Source organism: Hemicordylus capensis, chromosome 3 (genome assembly GCF_027244095.1).
Source record: "Hemicordylus capensis ecotype Gifberg chromosome 3, rHemCap1.1.pri, whole genome shotgun sequence".
Lineage (NCBI taxonomy): Eukaryota > Metazoa > Chordata > Lepidosauria > Squamata > Cordylidae > Hemicordylus > Hemicordylus capensis.
The window spans coordinates 57063884-57080667 of record NC_069659.1 but is presented as its reverse complement, the minus strand read 5'-3'; the positions used below and the strand labels follow the sequence as shown (position 1 = coordinate 57080667).

The following is a 16784-nucleotide window of genomic DNA, read 5'->3' as shown; positions in this document are numbered from 1 at the left end:
GTTTCTTCCTGTAACCTTGCAGTCTGCAGCCCTGATTGCTCAACTGAAGATCCCGAGTCCTGTTGCCCACTTGCACCAGATGTCCAGGGACTCCAGCACCTGGCGCGGTCCTTATTGACCCGGGCGATGACCAATCTGGTATAGATTTATTAAAGATACATCTCACTATATTGTTGATGGGAGAGGCACTCTTTGTCTGGCTCCTCTGGTGAGACCTGTCCAGTATGGTTGGACCTCTGGCATAGCTCTCACCTTCCTCAGAGCACACAAGCCCCACAACCACGCCAAGGTAGTGCTTCACTGGGGGTTGTTATTATTATTAATAATAATAATTGTTATTTATTTATTTATTTATTTATTTACACTGTCAGACAGGTTTTATTGACTGGTTTGTTTCATCCATACATCGAGTCCTTCCCAAGGACCTTGGATTGCTGAATTTTATTATCAATGTTGTTGCTGATTATTATATATATCGTCGCAGAATATAGTCTGTTCCCAGCAAAGTTGCTTTTTGTATTTGGCTGCTGGTGATTTCTGTGGCCCCTATGGTGTTGAAGTGCTCTTCAAGGTGTTTTGGAATTGCACTTATTATTATTATTATTATTATTATTATTATTATTATTATTATTTTACACAGTCAGATAGGTGTTGTTGTTGTTGTTGTTGTTTCACTCCTATTTTGTATGCAACACTTGCCTCTATCCCAGCAAGCACCAGATCAGCTGGAGAAATTTCAATCCACATAGGCAAGGCCGAAACCTTCCAAGTAGGTTGGTTGGAGGGCTCTTGCAAAGGACTGCTAGAATTGGAAGCTAGCTGCAGGCCCTCAGAAAGGGATCCTTGCAGAAGCTCTTCTGCCTAAGCAGGCTCCATAAGGAGTATAGGATAATGAAAGTGAAACTAGAAATTGCCAGTGGCCTAATTTGGAATGGAAAAATGTCACACAATCTAAGAAGGGGTGGGGAGTAAAGAGAAATAAAAGTATAGAAAAGGAAAATGAGAAACCAGCCTGTCTTTTCCCCCCAAAAAATGCTGGAGAGTTTTCACAGCGCTGCTACCTCGAGCAAGATAGGACCGGAACTGGGGATATGGCGCCCTCTGGCAACAGGAAACTAGCCTCACATGTTTTGGTCCTGTCTCTCGAGCATGCTCAGTGCATAACCCCATACTGATGAGCTCCAGTGCGGGGGCGGGGGCACAACGGAAACAACTGTGCCCCTATATTCCAGCCAATCAGTACAGTCTCAAAGAGGATAAGATTACTTCAAAGAACTGTAAGGTGAAATGTTACTGGCAACTAGCAGTGAGCAACATGTTCTTGGAAGTGGAATGATGCTGTTGGACTGGAAGATCTGAACGAAAAGGCTGGTATGTAGCTAGCCTACTACTTCTGGGACGTGACACAGCATTGCTGTTGTGCTACAAATGGCAAATTTGTAGGCTAGTTAGAAAATAGAGGCAGGATCCACAAATGGGAAAGAAGCTGTTGGAGGAAGCTGAGTGATATATGAGGAAAGATCTAATTAAAATCTATGGTAGTCTATGAGTTCATTGAGGCACCTTTTTAACATGGTGATTTCCTTTATATAGCAGGGGGAGAGTAACTAGCCCTATCCATCCCCCAGCACAGTACTTCCAGTGACTGTTGCTGGTGTCTGTCTTGTGTTTCTGTTTAGATTGTGAGCCCTTGGGGGACAGGGAGCTATCTTATTTATTTATGTATTATTTCTCTATATGAACCACTTTGGGAACCTTTCTTGAAAAGTAGTATATGAATATTGTTGTTCAGCACATCAAGCTGATGCATCCTAATGGAAACATTGGTAGGAGGAGCAATGAATGAGTTATTAGGAGGAAGTTATGTGGTGCTTTTTGGTGGAGATAGAGCCCTCTGGAATGGTGTGCACCCAGATCATTTTGCTGTTAGCAGCTTTGCTCTGTGGCCGCAGGAGCACTGCAGGCCAGAAACAAGTTGTTCTAGTAAGAGCTAATCAGCCTCCTTTCATTTCACTGTATCTACAACTACACTAAATTTGGTTTAAATCAAGGTTCACAAGCTAGATCTCTTGCACCTCAAATGTTCATGCATCCACCATCTTGGATCAGGGTGGATGACATTATTATAGACTATGCCATTGAGGTATCCCTGTGTGTCACTCACTACAACTGTATTAAATTTGGTTCAAATGGGTTACAGTACTCAAACTAGTGCACTTGCACCTCAAAAATTCACACTTCCACCATCTTGGATCAAGGTGGATGACATCATCACAAACTACACCACTGGAACATCTCTATGTGTCTGTACAGCTTTAGCAAATTTGGTTCAAATTGGTTAAGCAGTTCAAAAGTTAGCCCACTTGTGCCCAAAAAGTTTGTGTCTTGGATTGGGGTAGATGACATCATCACAAACTACACCGTTGAGGTGTCCCTATGTGTCCCTACAACTGTACCCGATTTGGTTCATATTGGTCCGTTGTGAAGTTGATGGGGGGGACACACATACAGAATGCTCGGTGATCTCATAAGCCTGCTGGAAAGTAGGCTAAAAACAAAAAACCATAGTTAATGGAAGCAAGAGAATTGTTACAGAAATGAATAAATGGAGTCCAGAGTCTTTTGAAAAGGTTCATATTTTGCCATTTTATTATATATATATATATATATATATATATATAGAGAGAGAGAGAGAGAGAGAGAGAGAGAGAGAGAGAGAGCGCTGTTGACTTTTGCTGTCTTTTAATATTATCACTCAAAGGAACGGCATGATGATGAATTTTAGGTTGCCAGTATCTGATATTATGATGCCAATATCTGACATAAGCAATTTGTGCTATTGTCACTATCTATCTTCTATCTCTATATGTAATTCTCTAAGACATACTTGTGGCTAATCCCATGCATGTCAGCTCTCGCGAGAGTTTGCGAGCAGAAGGACCTGATTGGGCAGTGGGGATTCCATATGCAGATATGGAGGAGGAGCCTGTGAGAGCAGAAGCACCATGGTGATTGGGCAGTAGGGATTCTTTATGAAGATAGGAAGGAGGAACCTGTGATGGTTAAGGTCAGTTGGAATGCAACTGTTACTAGTCGGAAGGTGTTCTTGACTATAGAGGAGAGGAATCTATCTTTCTGTCTGTCTATCTATATAAAAGGATAGTGGGCAGGGGTCTGCAAAGAGAGGGGTCATGAGGTTGGAAAGAGCCCCTTCAGGAGAAGGAAACTGCTGTTGTGTGAATTAGATGAGGAAACAAGATGAACAAGACCTACTAGGGAAGGAATAGAGGGGGTGAGGTGAAAGAAAGACAGAGGGGAAGAGCGAGTGGAGGAGAGAAAGAAAAAAAGGGAGGAAAGAAGGAAAGGCGAGGGACGGGCCCGATCACCAGCCTGAGGGGAACGAGTGGCCGTGGTGGCGGCAGCAAGGAAGGGCCCAGTCAACTGCTGCTGCTGCTCCTCCTGTGGGAAGGAGCAAGAGTGGGGTGAGGGTGGGGACGTCTCTGGGGATAGGGGGCTGCAGCTTGGCCAATAGGCGGCAGCAACGCTGCAGCTGCAACCAAGAGGCATGAGAGGGATGGAAGCAACTGGATGGAGGAAGAGGAATGTGGCTCAGGTGAGGGTGGAGATCTCTCTGAGGTGAGGGGGGCTGTGGCAGGGAGTGAGGGGAGCAATTAAGTACTAGCGTGCAGATGCTCTGCGTGGGTTAACTTGTATAGATTAATACCTATCAAATAGGGATGTGCACGGAACCACAGAAGAGTGGTCCGGCACTGGGGGGAGTGTCGCTTTAAGGGGGGTGGTAGTACTTTCACCCCTCGCCGCTCTTCCCCCTCCAGCACTGGTGCTTTTAAAAACCTTCTTGAGGCAGCAGAGTTCCTCCCTGGCGGCGCGCATGCGCCCTTCGCGGCACACGCGCTTGTCTCCGCTGCTGGCATGTGCGTGCTAGCGGCGGAGACGAGCGACCGCACCGCGAAGAGCGCATGCGCGCCACCAGCTCTTCTCGTTTAAGGCTTAGAAGGACAACGACGGGGCAGGGGCGGCAGGGAGGAACTCTGCCGCCCCAAGAAAGTTTTTAAAAGCACCAGTGCTGGAGGGGGAAGAGTGGCGGGGGGGTAGTACTACCCCCCCCTTAAAGCGACACTCCCCTGCCCTTCCGAACCGCCGGAATTCCGGACCGGTCCAGAGGCTTTTTTAATGGCCCCGAACCGAACCATGCACACCACTACTATCAAAGGCAGGGGAATTATCAGTCCATTTGAGAAAAAATACTGTATCTAAATTGCACACAATTCCTGTGAATGTGGAAGGCCAGGGTAGGACTCATTTTTCCGCATTACAGTTGATATACAGTGGTCCCTCGACTTACGAACTTAATCCATTCCGAATGCACATTCGTAGGTCGAAAAGTTCGTAAGTCGAAAAGCGGTTTCCCATAGGAATGCATTGGAAACGGATTAATTCGTTCCAGAGCCTAGGAAAAAGACCCAGACACCCAGTTTTTTGTGCAAAACTCTTTATCAAGTGCACTTTAAAGGCATGCAAACTGCACAGCAACATTACTTTTCAACAATAAACATTTACAACAGCACTTTATCATTTTTTTGGGACCTGATGCAGGTCACTTCAGGGCACTTTAAAGGCAGGCAGGCACACTCAACATGCCTCAGCCTCAGCCAACATTTCCTCCTGCCTTGCCTGCTTCACCACAAACCGCTCCATGGTCTGCTGCCTCTGTCTCTTGCGGAGCATTGCTCACCATGGGGCAACGACCACATTATCAAAGTGCTCCACAGCTTCCTGGGCTGCAGCCTGATCCTCACTGAGATCGTTCACAAAGGTCTGCAGCTCTCCCCACAGTTCGCAGGCCCTCTTATAAGACGACGAAGGCAACTGCCTTGGCTCTTCCTCCTGCTCCTCAGGTGTGTCTGGCTGCACACCTTGCTGCTCCTGTTCCTGCAGGCTCAACAGGTCCTCGGTGGAAAGTTCAAGGTTGTGTCCCTCGACCAATTCTTCCATGTCCTGTGTTGAAACCTCCAGGCCCATGGTCTGCCCCAGGGAGACGATCTCCTCTACCACGGCCTGCTCCTGTGTGCTGGATTCAGTGGAGGCAACGCAGGCTGCCCACAAGTTCTTCTAGCAACTGTTGAGGTTCCTCTGGCTGACACTGTCCCACGCAATTTTGATGAGCTGCAGGCAGCTCACGATATCGAAATGGTGCTTCCAGTAGTCAGCCAGAATGATGCCTGACCCATCTGTCATGTCCAGGCAACGCCGGAACAGCTCCCTCATGTACAACTTCTTAAAGCTGGCAATCAGTTGCTGGTCCATCGGCTGAATGAGGGGGGTGGTGTTGGGTGGCAGGAAGATGACTCAGATGAACTTGAATTCCTCCGCCAAGTCTTCTTCCAGCCCAGGAGGATGTGCAGGCGCATTGTCCATCAAGAGGATGGCCTTCAGGGGCAGGTTCTTCTCCTGGAGGTACCTCCTCACTGTTGGACCAAACACCTGGTTCACCCAGTCCACAAACAGGACCCATGTGACCCAGGCCTTGGCGTTGGACAGCCACATGATGCTCAGCCTCTCCTTGTTGACTTTGTGCTTCTTGAAAGCACGGGGGTTCTCCGAATGGTAAACCAGCAGAGGCTTTACCTTCAGATCACCCCTGGCATTTGCACAGAAGAGGAGGGTGAGGCGGTCCTTCATCGGCTTGTGGCCAGGCATCTTGGTCTCCTCCTGTGTGATGAAGGTCCTCCTTGGCATCCTTTTCCAAAAGAGGCCGGTCTCATCACAATTGAAGACCTGCTCCGGAAGGTAGCCCTCAGCAGTCACGGTCTCCAAGAACTCCGTGGCGAATTCTTCCGCTGCAGCCAGATCTGAACTTGCAGCCTCTCCGTGCCGGATGACACTGCGGATACCGGACCTCATCTTGAATCTCTCAAACCACCCGTGGCTTGCCTTGAACTCTTCGTGCGAAGTTCCTGGCTGTTGGGCGATCAGGTCAGCATGCAAGGCCCTGGCCTTGGCACACACGACTGCCCAAGTCACAGTGTCCCCTGCACGCTCCTTCTCGCGGATCCACAGCAGCAGCAACTTCTCCACCTCGTCCATGATGGCAGGGCGGTTCTTGGTAAGGATCGTGATACCCTTGGCTGTCTCACGACCCATAATCCTCTCCTTGTCCTTGAGGATGGTCGCAATGGTCGAAGCACTCCTGCCGTACTCTCTTGCAAGGTCCACCACTCACATGCCTTGCTCATGCTTGTGGATGATGTCCTGCTTGACCTCCAAGAGAATCAGCTCCCTCTTGCGCTTCCCGGACTCTGCTGGCTTCTTTGGTGCCATGACGCCACAAACACTAGGAAGAAAAAAAAAAACATCATTAGGATCCTGAAGACAAAAGAGCAGAAAGTGCACTTTAACATGGCATGGAAAAAAGTTCAGTTTAACCAGACATGCAATTTAGCATCAAGTTGCAAAGAGCAGAAACCAAAAAGAACTCTTAAAACAGCAGAAAGGCCAGAAAGCAAAAAGGAGCCTTAAACCTGCTCAGAAAACCTAAACACAACCTCATGGCCAGCCTGAAAAATTTAGCATCAAGGTGCAAGGACCACAGGCAAAGAAAATTTTTTTACACATGGCATGGAAAGAACACCCCCCCACGCACACACAAGACCCCCCCCCCCCCGCAACCCCCACAGTAAAGAGAAGGAAAATCAACCTACAGTACCTTTCCAGCAGTAAAGAATTGCAGGAAAAAGAAACTCCAACACTCTCCAAGCAACTCCAACTGGCTCCAAATCTCTCTCTCTCTCTCTCTCCAACGCCGCTCCACACCTCCTCACTCCACGTCTCGTACAACCCACAGAGGTCTGGAAGCATGGCACAGGGGTTTTAAAGCCTCCCATACGCAAATCGCCATGGGAGAAGCAGTTTTCGGGGGGAAATATTCGGAAAAATTCGTAAGTCGAGGAAACCGCATCTAAAATTCGTAAGTCGAGGAAACCGCATCTAAAACTGCCAACGGTTTTCCGTTCGGATGTCGAAAAATTCGTAAGCGTGCGGCCACTTTTTTCGTTCGTAAGTCGAAAAATTCGGATGTTGAGTAGTTCGTAAGTCGAGGGACCACTGTATTTGACTTCATGGAGCTTAGTATCAAAGGTGAAGGAGATCAGATTTTTTTTGTTCAAAGAATAAAGGACCTGTTTTTAACCAAGCTTATAAAGACAAGGCTCTACCTTTTAAAATTATGCTCATAGAGCTGTTCCCCTTCAAAGTGGGAAACAAGGCAGTGAATTTAAGATGCAGTGACTTTGTTCATCAGAATTTTTTCAGAAAGAGTTCCCTTTTATTATCAGTTTACTGTGCTTTTTAAATTGTGGACTTCTCTTTTGGTGGTGCTATCAGAAGTTAGGTGACAAACAGCAGCTGAAAATAGTTCTGATGAATTCTGTAGTAAGTTGGACTACAACAAGATATGAGACCCCTCTGCACTCTTGGGCTGAATTCAGACATTGCATGAAACTGGAGTTACAGGTTACTGGCAAACCTGTAACTCCAGTTTCGTGCAGTGTCTGCATGCATGCAACCACGGCCTCGCAACCAAACCACAGGGTCAGCTTACTTACCTAACTGGAATTTAGAGCTGGGAATTCTCCTCAGTTTCACCGCTCTAAACCTCTGTTAGAAGGGGCTGTCATGTTGTCTGCATACGTCCACCACTATAACTGGTTACAGGTTATGTGACCAGTGAGAGGCCAGCTTGGAGCAGCACCAATGGCGGTTACACTCTAGGGCTTACCCAGCACTCCATGGTGTGATCCCTTACTGAATGCCACACCCCTCCCTGCACACTTCCTACTTCCTCTGCCTGCCAACAGGCACACCAGGCCCTGCTGCTCTTATAATTAAAGGGTCAGCACCATTACCAGGGAGCACTACTTGAAGTCTGCAATCCTTGCAGCAATGGCAGTGGTACGCCTGTGCTGGATGCACTGGATCTGTAGACGCTGCCCCCCTGAGTGATTTCCTGGAGCTGTGAAGCCATGTCCACAGCCTGGCACCAGCATGGCTGTACAAGTGGGTGGAACAAAGCTTGGAGGACCAGAAAGTGGGAGGGGAAACTCTAACCTGCTTCTGGAATTTTCCAAACTGGGAATGGGGGATTGTCTGTGATGTGATCCCCAGTTTAGAATGTTAAATGCAAACTGCAGTTCTAAGTCAGTTCCTGTGATGTCTGAATGTGGCCTTGGAGTTGCAGATTAATATTTGGTGGTGCTGCACTAAGGCTTCTGGGAAACCTTCTGCCAACAGTAGATTTTAGCTTATGAAGGAAAAGTGATAAAAAGCAGAAGAAAATCAGGAAGTTTCATCCACAAACTTAGCTTATCATAAGAACAAAACTTTACTTAGTCTTGTAACCCCTTACGAAATGCCAGTATGTTGTTTGACACATTAATTTTTCTTTTTTCTTCTTACCACAGAACCATAGTGCCTTGGAAGGTGTTTCGGCAGTGTTTGCATGAGGTGCATCAGATTAGTTCCGGTTTAGAAGCAATGGCTTTAAAATCTACGATTGATTTAACTTGCAATGATTACATTTCTATTTTTGAATTTGATATTTTCACAAGATTATTTCAGGTAAAATATTTGAACTAATGCATTATTGAATGTCATTTTTTCAGCATGTACAACCAAGGAGAGAGTGTGTGAATGTGTGTGAAGCTTATTGAACATTCAGTAGTGGTTCAAAGTGGACAGTCTTTGGCATACTTCTCCCTCACACACCAAATCCAGCCCCGCCCCCCCCATCCCCAAATGTTCAGAATGCTAGTTGGATGTAATAGCGTGAGATGCATCTGTTTTAAATCTCAGCCATTGTGGTTGTGTCTGTTTAACAGTATAACCTTCTTCTTGTTACGTATTTGATGACCCTCTTGATTTTTGCCAAGTTTTGTTCAGGGAAAACTTAATGGAAGAATCTCAAGGTGAATTCAGACTGTCAGATTGGGAATAAAACCTGGTGCATGGTTTATAGTGAGGACTTGCTATGAGTAAATAATCTTTGGCTTCGTGAAAGCTGTTACTCATTGTATTTAGATATTCCTAATTTATATTCTGATCTTCACTATAAATATAACAGCAGATAGGAGAAACAGAGCCACCTAATGGTGCAGCGGGGAAGTAACTTGCCTAGGAAGCAAGAAGTTGCTGGTCCGAATCCCTGCTGATATGTTTCCCAGACTATGGGAAACACCAATATTGGGCAGCAATGATATAGGATGATGCTGAAAGGCATCATCTCATACTGTGCAGGAGATGGCACTGGTAAACCCCTCCTGTATTCTACCAAAGAAAATCACATGACTCTGTGGTCGCCAGGAGTCAACACTGACTCAATGGCACAACTTTACATTTAGGAGAAACAGGTATGAAAAGAATGATAATTCTCTTCTGTCCCAGGATAGTTTGGAGTCTAGGGCACATTAAGTATCTGGATGTAAATGATGGAGTTTGGGATCTGTCGTTCTTGCTCTGTACTTTCAAGTCCAGTTATATTAGTTACCATGTTTAGTTTACTGTCCAAGCAGAACAGCTATGATAACTATATATATAATCAGTTATATAATTTATCAGCAGTATTGCTATATGGAAAAGGTTGGTTAAATTCTTTTAAATTTAAATTGTTTTACAATTAGCCGGCAATTTTTAAGAGGAGAAGCTTTTATATTTGGTTGCCTGTTAGCTTCTCTCTTCTTCACCTGTTGATATTATAAGCTTCTTCCTTTTCTTCTGTTCATTGTCTGCCTCCTTATGCTGCTGAAATTTATATCAGCTAATCAAGTTTGGGACCTGACCTTGACTGACTTCACTCATATGTACTGATGGCACTATATTGATAATTCTGTGATCTTTAAAAAATATAACTTGTATGTACTACACTGAAAGCCAGTATGCTGCTGCAACTAGAATACTGGACTGGGAAAACATGACTTTGAATTAACACTTGGTCATGAAGCTCACTGGGTGATTTTTGGGCTAGTCGCTATATCTCAGCCTAACCTGCCTCACAAGTGTGGGTGGGGAGTGACGATGCATCTTGGGCCCATGAGTTACTTGAAGGAAGGGTGGGATAAAAATGCAATAAATATATATATATTATTTTTCATTTAGCCTTGGGGTTCTATATTAAGGAACTGGAACTTCTTAGCTGTGACACATCCTGGATATATGGCGTTCCTGACCTACGATGAAGTTAAAGCACGGTTACAGAAATATAGTACCAAACCAGGGAGGTAATGCACTTTAATTAATTTTTCGTTGGAACAAGCCATCTAACCTGAGTTGCAGGTTGAAATTATTGCTGTATGTTATCTCATAATGTGCTATATGGCTAGTGTTAATTTAGTAATTCGTGTGTGTGTACACACGTGCGCATGCACACACATACATCTCTTGCTTCAATTATTGGGCCTTCCAGTTATGCTGCAGTTAGATTTTCAAACTTCTTTCCAAAGTCATAATGGCTCAAATGCTTTTTGGAGGGGATGAATATTGCTTTTTTTCCTTTTATTGTTTGAGACTGTTACAGATAGTAGACTAGCACCTCAGCCATACATTACAACCATAAAATTATTGGCTTACCTATTAGCCTCTTTGTGCTTCCATGCTTTTGCCTAGTCTCTTTAATAATGTTTACCACCTTCTTCTTCCTCTTCCTTTTATTCCCTTTTCCCTTAGTTGCCTAACATTCCTTTGAAACTCCCTGGCTTATTGCTGCTCTATTTAGAGAACCTGTGCTTAATAATAACTTTCTCTAACGTTTATTTCTTAACTTTAAGATAACAACTATCTTAAAGTTTTAAGATAACTAAATAAACTAACTTTAATAACTAAAGTTATTTCTTAACTTTTTATTCATTTCTGTAATGAAGTTAGTGCATCAGCAAATTTTATTGTGCCTTAAGAAAATTGTCTCAGAGATTTTGGGATACTGAGGCAGTGGAGCAAGAGTTGTTCCCTGTATCTCTAGCGTAGGGATATTATGACAATTTGATAGAGCAGATATTAAAGTTTGTCCTTGAATGAAGAAATCAATTACTTTGATAGCTTTCTAAAGAAGTATTGTTTTATGCGCCTGAAAATTCTTAATGATCATTGTGTGTATGCTGCTTAATGTGCTGTAGTTTATATACAAAACATGCAAAGTAATTTATTTACCTAATTCAGGCAATGTGATTAGATCAATGTAGATTTACCCAGTCAGTGTGTTGTAGGACCATTTTTTCTTTCTTAGCCAATATAATTTTGTACCTTTTTGTCTTACAGCTACATTTTCAGATTAAGTTGCACTCGTCTAGGGCAGTGGGCTATTGGATATGTTACTGGTGATGGAAACATTTTACAAACCATACCTCACAATAAGCCTTTATTTCAAGCTCTGATTGATGGCAGTCGGGAAGGATTGTGAGTATAAATGATTATTGCTTTATATTTAAAGCCAGTTTCCATCACGAGTTCTCAAAACCAAGGGCACTCTTTGATCCTCTGGCCTCTCAGTTTCTCTGTGAGCCATAAGATTAGACCATCATTCCAATGAGCATTTCTCTCTTAATTAATCGCTCCTCAAAGTATAAATTTGGTTTCCATATAAAATCTGAAAACTATTAGCATATTTTACTGGCAAGCGAGAACCAAGTAGCTTCTTGACTGTGATTTATCAGTAAAATGAGCAGTGCTTAGATGGAGGTAAAGGTCATGGGAATAGAATTTAAAAATAGGGAGTACATGTGAGAAAACAATATTTGTGAATTGTGTTTAGAGTGGGAGGTGGAGAATTTCAGAGGCCAACCTATTATCAAAACAGTCAAGTTTGGTTATTGGGTGATAGCTTAGTTCTAGGGCCAGTGTGATGCATGTCGTGTGTTGACTAATGGTTTTGTAGATCTGTCTATCGTTGTTGTTGAAAAGTTAAAAAGTCACATTCCAAAAGCTGTTAGTATTTTAAGCATATTTGTACTATCACTGCTATTGTATATGCTAATGTTTATCTACAAGTTATTCAAACCAAAAATGGCAAACATTATTTATTTGCAATTCAGCTATCTCTACCCGGATGGACGAAGTTATAATCCTGATTTGACGGGACTATGTGAACCCACCCCACATGATCATATAAAAGTTACACAGGTATGGTGCATGGTATGAGTTCATTTGGATGGAAAACATTAATTGATTGATGGAACAATAAATCATGCATTTAAAGTCTAAATTTCCATTAAATTGTCAAAACCTTTTGCTGTTTAAGGATGCTCAATACTTAGAGGAGCTGGGGAGTCAAGTTGGTTTGGAGCTAAATAAAGAGGGACCTGGAGGGCACACACTGAAAGTGTAAGGACTTTAATACATTAAAGTTATTAACTTAGTAAAATAATTTGAGAATATTGAATGACACAATTTTCAGCTGATTAAAATAAGCATTAACTTCCAAAGCATAATGAATTGCTTGACAATCACTGTTCGTAGCTGCCTTCCTATAAATTTGTTATGAACTCCATGGAGAAGTTGTATACTTTAACCTCACTGTCTTCATAGCCTGTGTAAGGAATTGGTATTGCACACTGACAACTGTGATCTTTGGGAAATTCTTTATATTAGATTTTGGGGTTCTCTTCTGTGGTGAGGTGTCCAGAGGGTGAGGGAACTATTGGTTGAACCAAGGTTAAGATACTGTGCTATATATGCTGTAGGAATAATACAGTAAAAGCAAACCTATAGTTATTTATTGCAGTGTGACATCGTATTTATTTATTGCTTTTACTATGTCTAAGGAAGAATTGGCATGTAAGGTAGAAATGTTATGAGAGCTGTTTATGGTGATGTTTATGGTTTCATCCTAAGAAAGTCCACTCATGGATTTGCACAAGGGAGGGGTAATTTTTACCGATGCACACTTCTCTCGGGAGCCCTTCTGTGCTGCCAAAAGCACTCCTAGGGGAAAATTGACCCTCCTTCTGCACAAACAGTATTCCATGAATCTTGGAATACAACCCATAATACTTCTGAAAATGAAGAAATGCTGAAGATGTTATTGTATTATTATTTCCTAAAACATCTGTAATTTGTATTTTGTGTGCTATAAAAGCAGAAGGATGTCACAAGACATTTAAGGAAGAAGAGCAGAAGTTAACAAAGGCAATCAAGATTTTATGGGGAAATATTAGTATGATATACCAGTTTGAAGATACATCAGATAGTTGGGTAGCTCAGACTGCAAACTGGTGGAAGTGGATTTTTGTAGGACCCAGATCATCAGTTTGACATGGCAAAGAAATTAACACAACTCTGCATTTTTTGTTGTTGCTTAAAGGTGTGATTTTTAGCACTCTTGTTCTCTGCCTCCTTCCCATTTGTTCTCAGTTATTCAAGTTGCAAATAACAAAACTAATTGTGTGGGGCAGGGGCTAACTCAGGTTAACCAACAACTCTGAGTTCAGTTAACTATTGTCAAACGTGATTCAAACTCAGGGCTGTCCTTAGGGCATGGCAAGCAGAGCAACTGCCCTGCACCCCGCCAAGGCTCTCTAAGGACAACCCTGTTCAAGCTAAACATCTTCCTTCATTGACAGTTGTAGATCCATCCTATGAGATGAGAATAACCATGTGACAAAAGTATATATCTCTTCTAGAACATAGGTAAAGTAGTGTTAAGGAAGCTTGGTTTCGTTAATAAGTTTGGGGTAGCAATCTTTATTCCTGGTATGCTTTTCCTGTACCCTCTGCCTTCCATATCTAATTAAAAAAAAAAACAAGCCAGTAACTCATTTAAATGTGTAGCAAAAATAATTAGAATGATGAGAGAATTCTATACATGATCTTTTTCTACTGCATAGTATGCTTATGCAATTGCTTATAAAAACCTATTTTACACTTCTGAAAATTTTGTGTTGTAAGGCGTACGTGTTTCATGTTCTGTCACATTAATGTCTTTACTGCTTTATTACTTATCATCCTATGGAGCTTCTTACTGTAATAATATCTTGTTTCAGGAACAATATGAACTGTACTGTGAAATGGGTTCCACGTTCCAGCTTTGTAAAATTTGTGCAGAGAATGACAAAGATGTGAAGATTGAGCCTTGTGGGCATCTGATGTGCACATCTTGCCTCACAGCATGGCAGGTAGGTGGAGTTTCTTTTTGTTTGTGTGTTTATACCTTTCACCGAATGCAATTATATAGATGCAGTTAATTGCTAAGATCTAATTAAAGGTTATGCTTCTCCTACCTGTTTTACCCTGTATTTGTTTTTAACTAGTGTCTTCGTTATATCAAGGCTAGGAGTATGTTTTGAAATTTACAAATGTTATGTTTGTACCATTTAAATTTTGGTACATTGCCACCAGTTTGGTATACTAATCTTCATACTGGCAGACTTTTGCAGAGTTCTGCAGAATCATATTCCCAATAACGTCAGTGCAGATCCTAAGAAATACTGAATATTGCAGACATTTGGATCATCATCTATATACTTATTTCTCTAAGACAGGCCATGCGTGGGGACGTGGCAGAAAGGAGGTGATTGGCTGATGGGGGGGGAGGAAAGGAGGCGATTGGCTGACAGCGTGCAAGAGTTCGGAAAGCGAAAAGGCAGTAGCTGGAGAGGAGTATGGGCGGCCGCTTCAGAAAGCCAGGGAGTTGGCCGGCTGGGGTCATGAAGCAGGGAGTTTGGGGACTGGGGATGGAGTTTGTGGAGAACCAGAGAATTCAACAGAAGGGGGCAGGTGGCGGTTCGCCACCTCAAAATGCACTAGGGAGCTTGAGGGCACTGCGGAAAGCGGTTGGGCAGCAGGGAGGCCGTTGTTAGTGCCCGCCTGCCACACCTGCCATCGTGAGGGAGCTTGCCAGCTGGAGTCGGCTGCACGAAGGTGCTGCTTAAAGCGGGGGGCCGACAGGAAGGTCATTATTACTGCCGGCCCACCGCACCCACTGTAGGGAGGGAGCTTGCCAGTTGGGGTCGTGAAGCAGGGAATTCGGGGACTGGGGATGGAAGGTGTTTGTGGTGGGCTGCTACATAAAGCACCAGAGAATTCGTTGGAACAGGGCGGGTGGCAAAATGCACCAAGGAGTTTAAGGCAGACATGAGGGCACTGTGGAAAGCGGTTGGTTGGGCAGTAGGGATGCTGTTTTTAGTGCCCGCCCTGCCAGCGGAGAAATGGAGACTGAAGGACAGTTGGACAATGACAGGTCAACACAGGCGAGCGAGAGAGTTGTGGTGGGAGAGAGGGAGCAAGAGATGTGAGGGAGAGAGAGCGAGTGAGAGTTGTGGGGGGAAAGAGCGAGCGAGAGAGTTGTGGGGGGAGTGATGTGTGGGGATGTGGCAAAAAGGAGGTGATTGGCTGATGGGGGAGGAAAGGAGGTGATTGGCTGACAGAGTGGAGGGAGGCAGTTGGCTGAGAGTGCATGAGAGAGACTTCGGAAAGTGAGAAGGTAGCAACCGGAGATGAGTGTGGGTGGCTGCTTTGGATCATGAAGCGGGGGGGGGGGGAGTTGGGGGGGAGAGCGAGCAAGAGAGTTAGGGGGGCGGGGAGGGAGCATGTTGTGGGGGGAGGGAGTCAGCGAGTTGTGATGGGGATGCCACAGGCTCAGTGCATGACTGCACAGATGCTCTGGGCGGGGTCAGCTAGTTTCTCCATATTGTGAGTCAAGGCAAGTGTGAATAATACTGTTAGGTACCAGTCTAAGGAGTATGACTGGCTGTAAATTATCAATACTTTTATGAGGCACAAATACATCAATGAAGACTTTTAAATACTAGGGGATGGGTAAGAGAAGATGGAGTGGGGGAATGAGACAAATAGAAAGAATCTCCTTAATTAATCAGTACCCTTAAGATGTGAGAAGAGCTTTTGACCAAGTGAGGCAAAGAGAGAAAATGCAACCTTTCCTCCTCCAGAACTACTAAACTAAATATGTTGAACCTAAGCATGTAAATGGGAAACACTCAAAGAAAGTTGAGCAAAAAACACACTAAAGTAATATGGAAACTAATTTCTGTTGGATTTTCAAGGTGTGGACTCTCTTTAGATTTACACAACATGATATTTTATGAAACAAATGTCAGTTTCTGTTTTCAGTATTGCATTGTGACTGCTGATTGCCTGCTGGAATCAGAATTGTTAAATACTTTGTAAGCGATATCAAATTTTCACCTCCCTCCTTTCACCAATGGGAGCTACAGACTCTGTTGGGTCTCTTAGATGCAGCAGCTGTAAAAGCACAGATGCTGATCTAGCTTCACTCTACAGCAGTTAGTTGAGTTACTGTATCTCCACTGCATCAGTGTGGATGAAGAATCTGGTCCAAACAAAACATAGCTAAAGTAACCCTTAGCAAGCTAACTCTAATGAAAAATGGAGCATTGAGCTTTTATTTCATTTTAAGCCAAATTTCCTATTTAATGAAACTTCATTGCAGATTTAACTTCTGTATAATTAATGAGTTGATGAAGGGAACATACTGTAGCAGAGTCGGTTGTTATAGACTTGCCAGTGGTTAGTGTTTAATTGCTGTCATAATGGTTCGTTAGACATGCCTAAGGAGAGATTGCCAGTGCTTCCCCCCCCCCGTCTTCTTCTAGTGAAACATCTGTGTTATTAAATAAAATAAGCTATCTTCAGTGAATACAAATCCATTATTCTGAGAATACTATACTGAAGGCCAATTTGTTCTGCACTATTCTTTTAGTGTAAAAGGACCTTATTCTCTAAAGAAAGGCAACTCCCCCCCC

At 43.6% G+C, this 16784-nt stretch overlaps 1 protein-coding gene across 3 annotated transcripts in view; it reads left to right on the top strand.

Annotated features, from left to right (window-relative positions):
- The window catches only part of CBLB (Cbl proto-oncogene B), a 148494-nt gene that overhangs the window by 66746 nt on the left and 64964 nt on the right, over positions 1 to 16784 (top strand). For 2 of the 3 annotated variants that reach the window (XM_053309724.1, XM_053309723.1), the window contains exons 5-9: positions 8481 to 8637; positions 10171 to 10292; positions 11326 to 11463; positions 12099 to 12186; positions 14046 to 14177. In XM_053309724.1, the coding sequence (XP_053165699.1) occupies positions 8481 to 8637; positions 10171 to 10292; positions 11326 to 11463; positions 12099 to 12186; positions 14046 to 14177 (637 nt within the window). Of the gene's footprint in view, positions 1 to 8480; positions 8638 to 10170; positions 10293 to 11325; positions 11464 to 12098; positions 12187 to 12313; positions 12388 to 14045; positions 14178 to 16784 lie in introns of those variants that run through there. The other variant, XM_053309725.1, reaches the window with a different exon arrangement.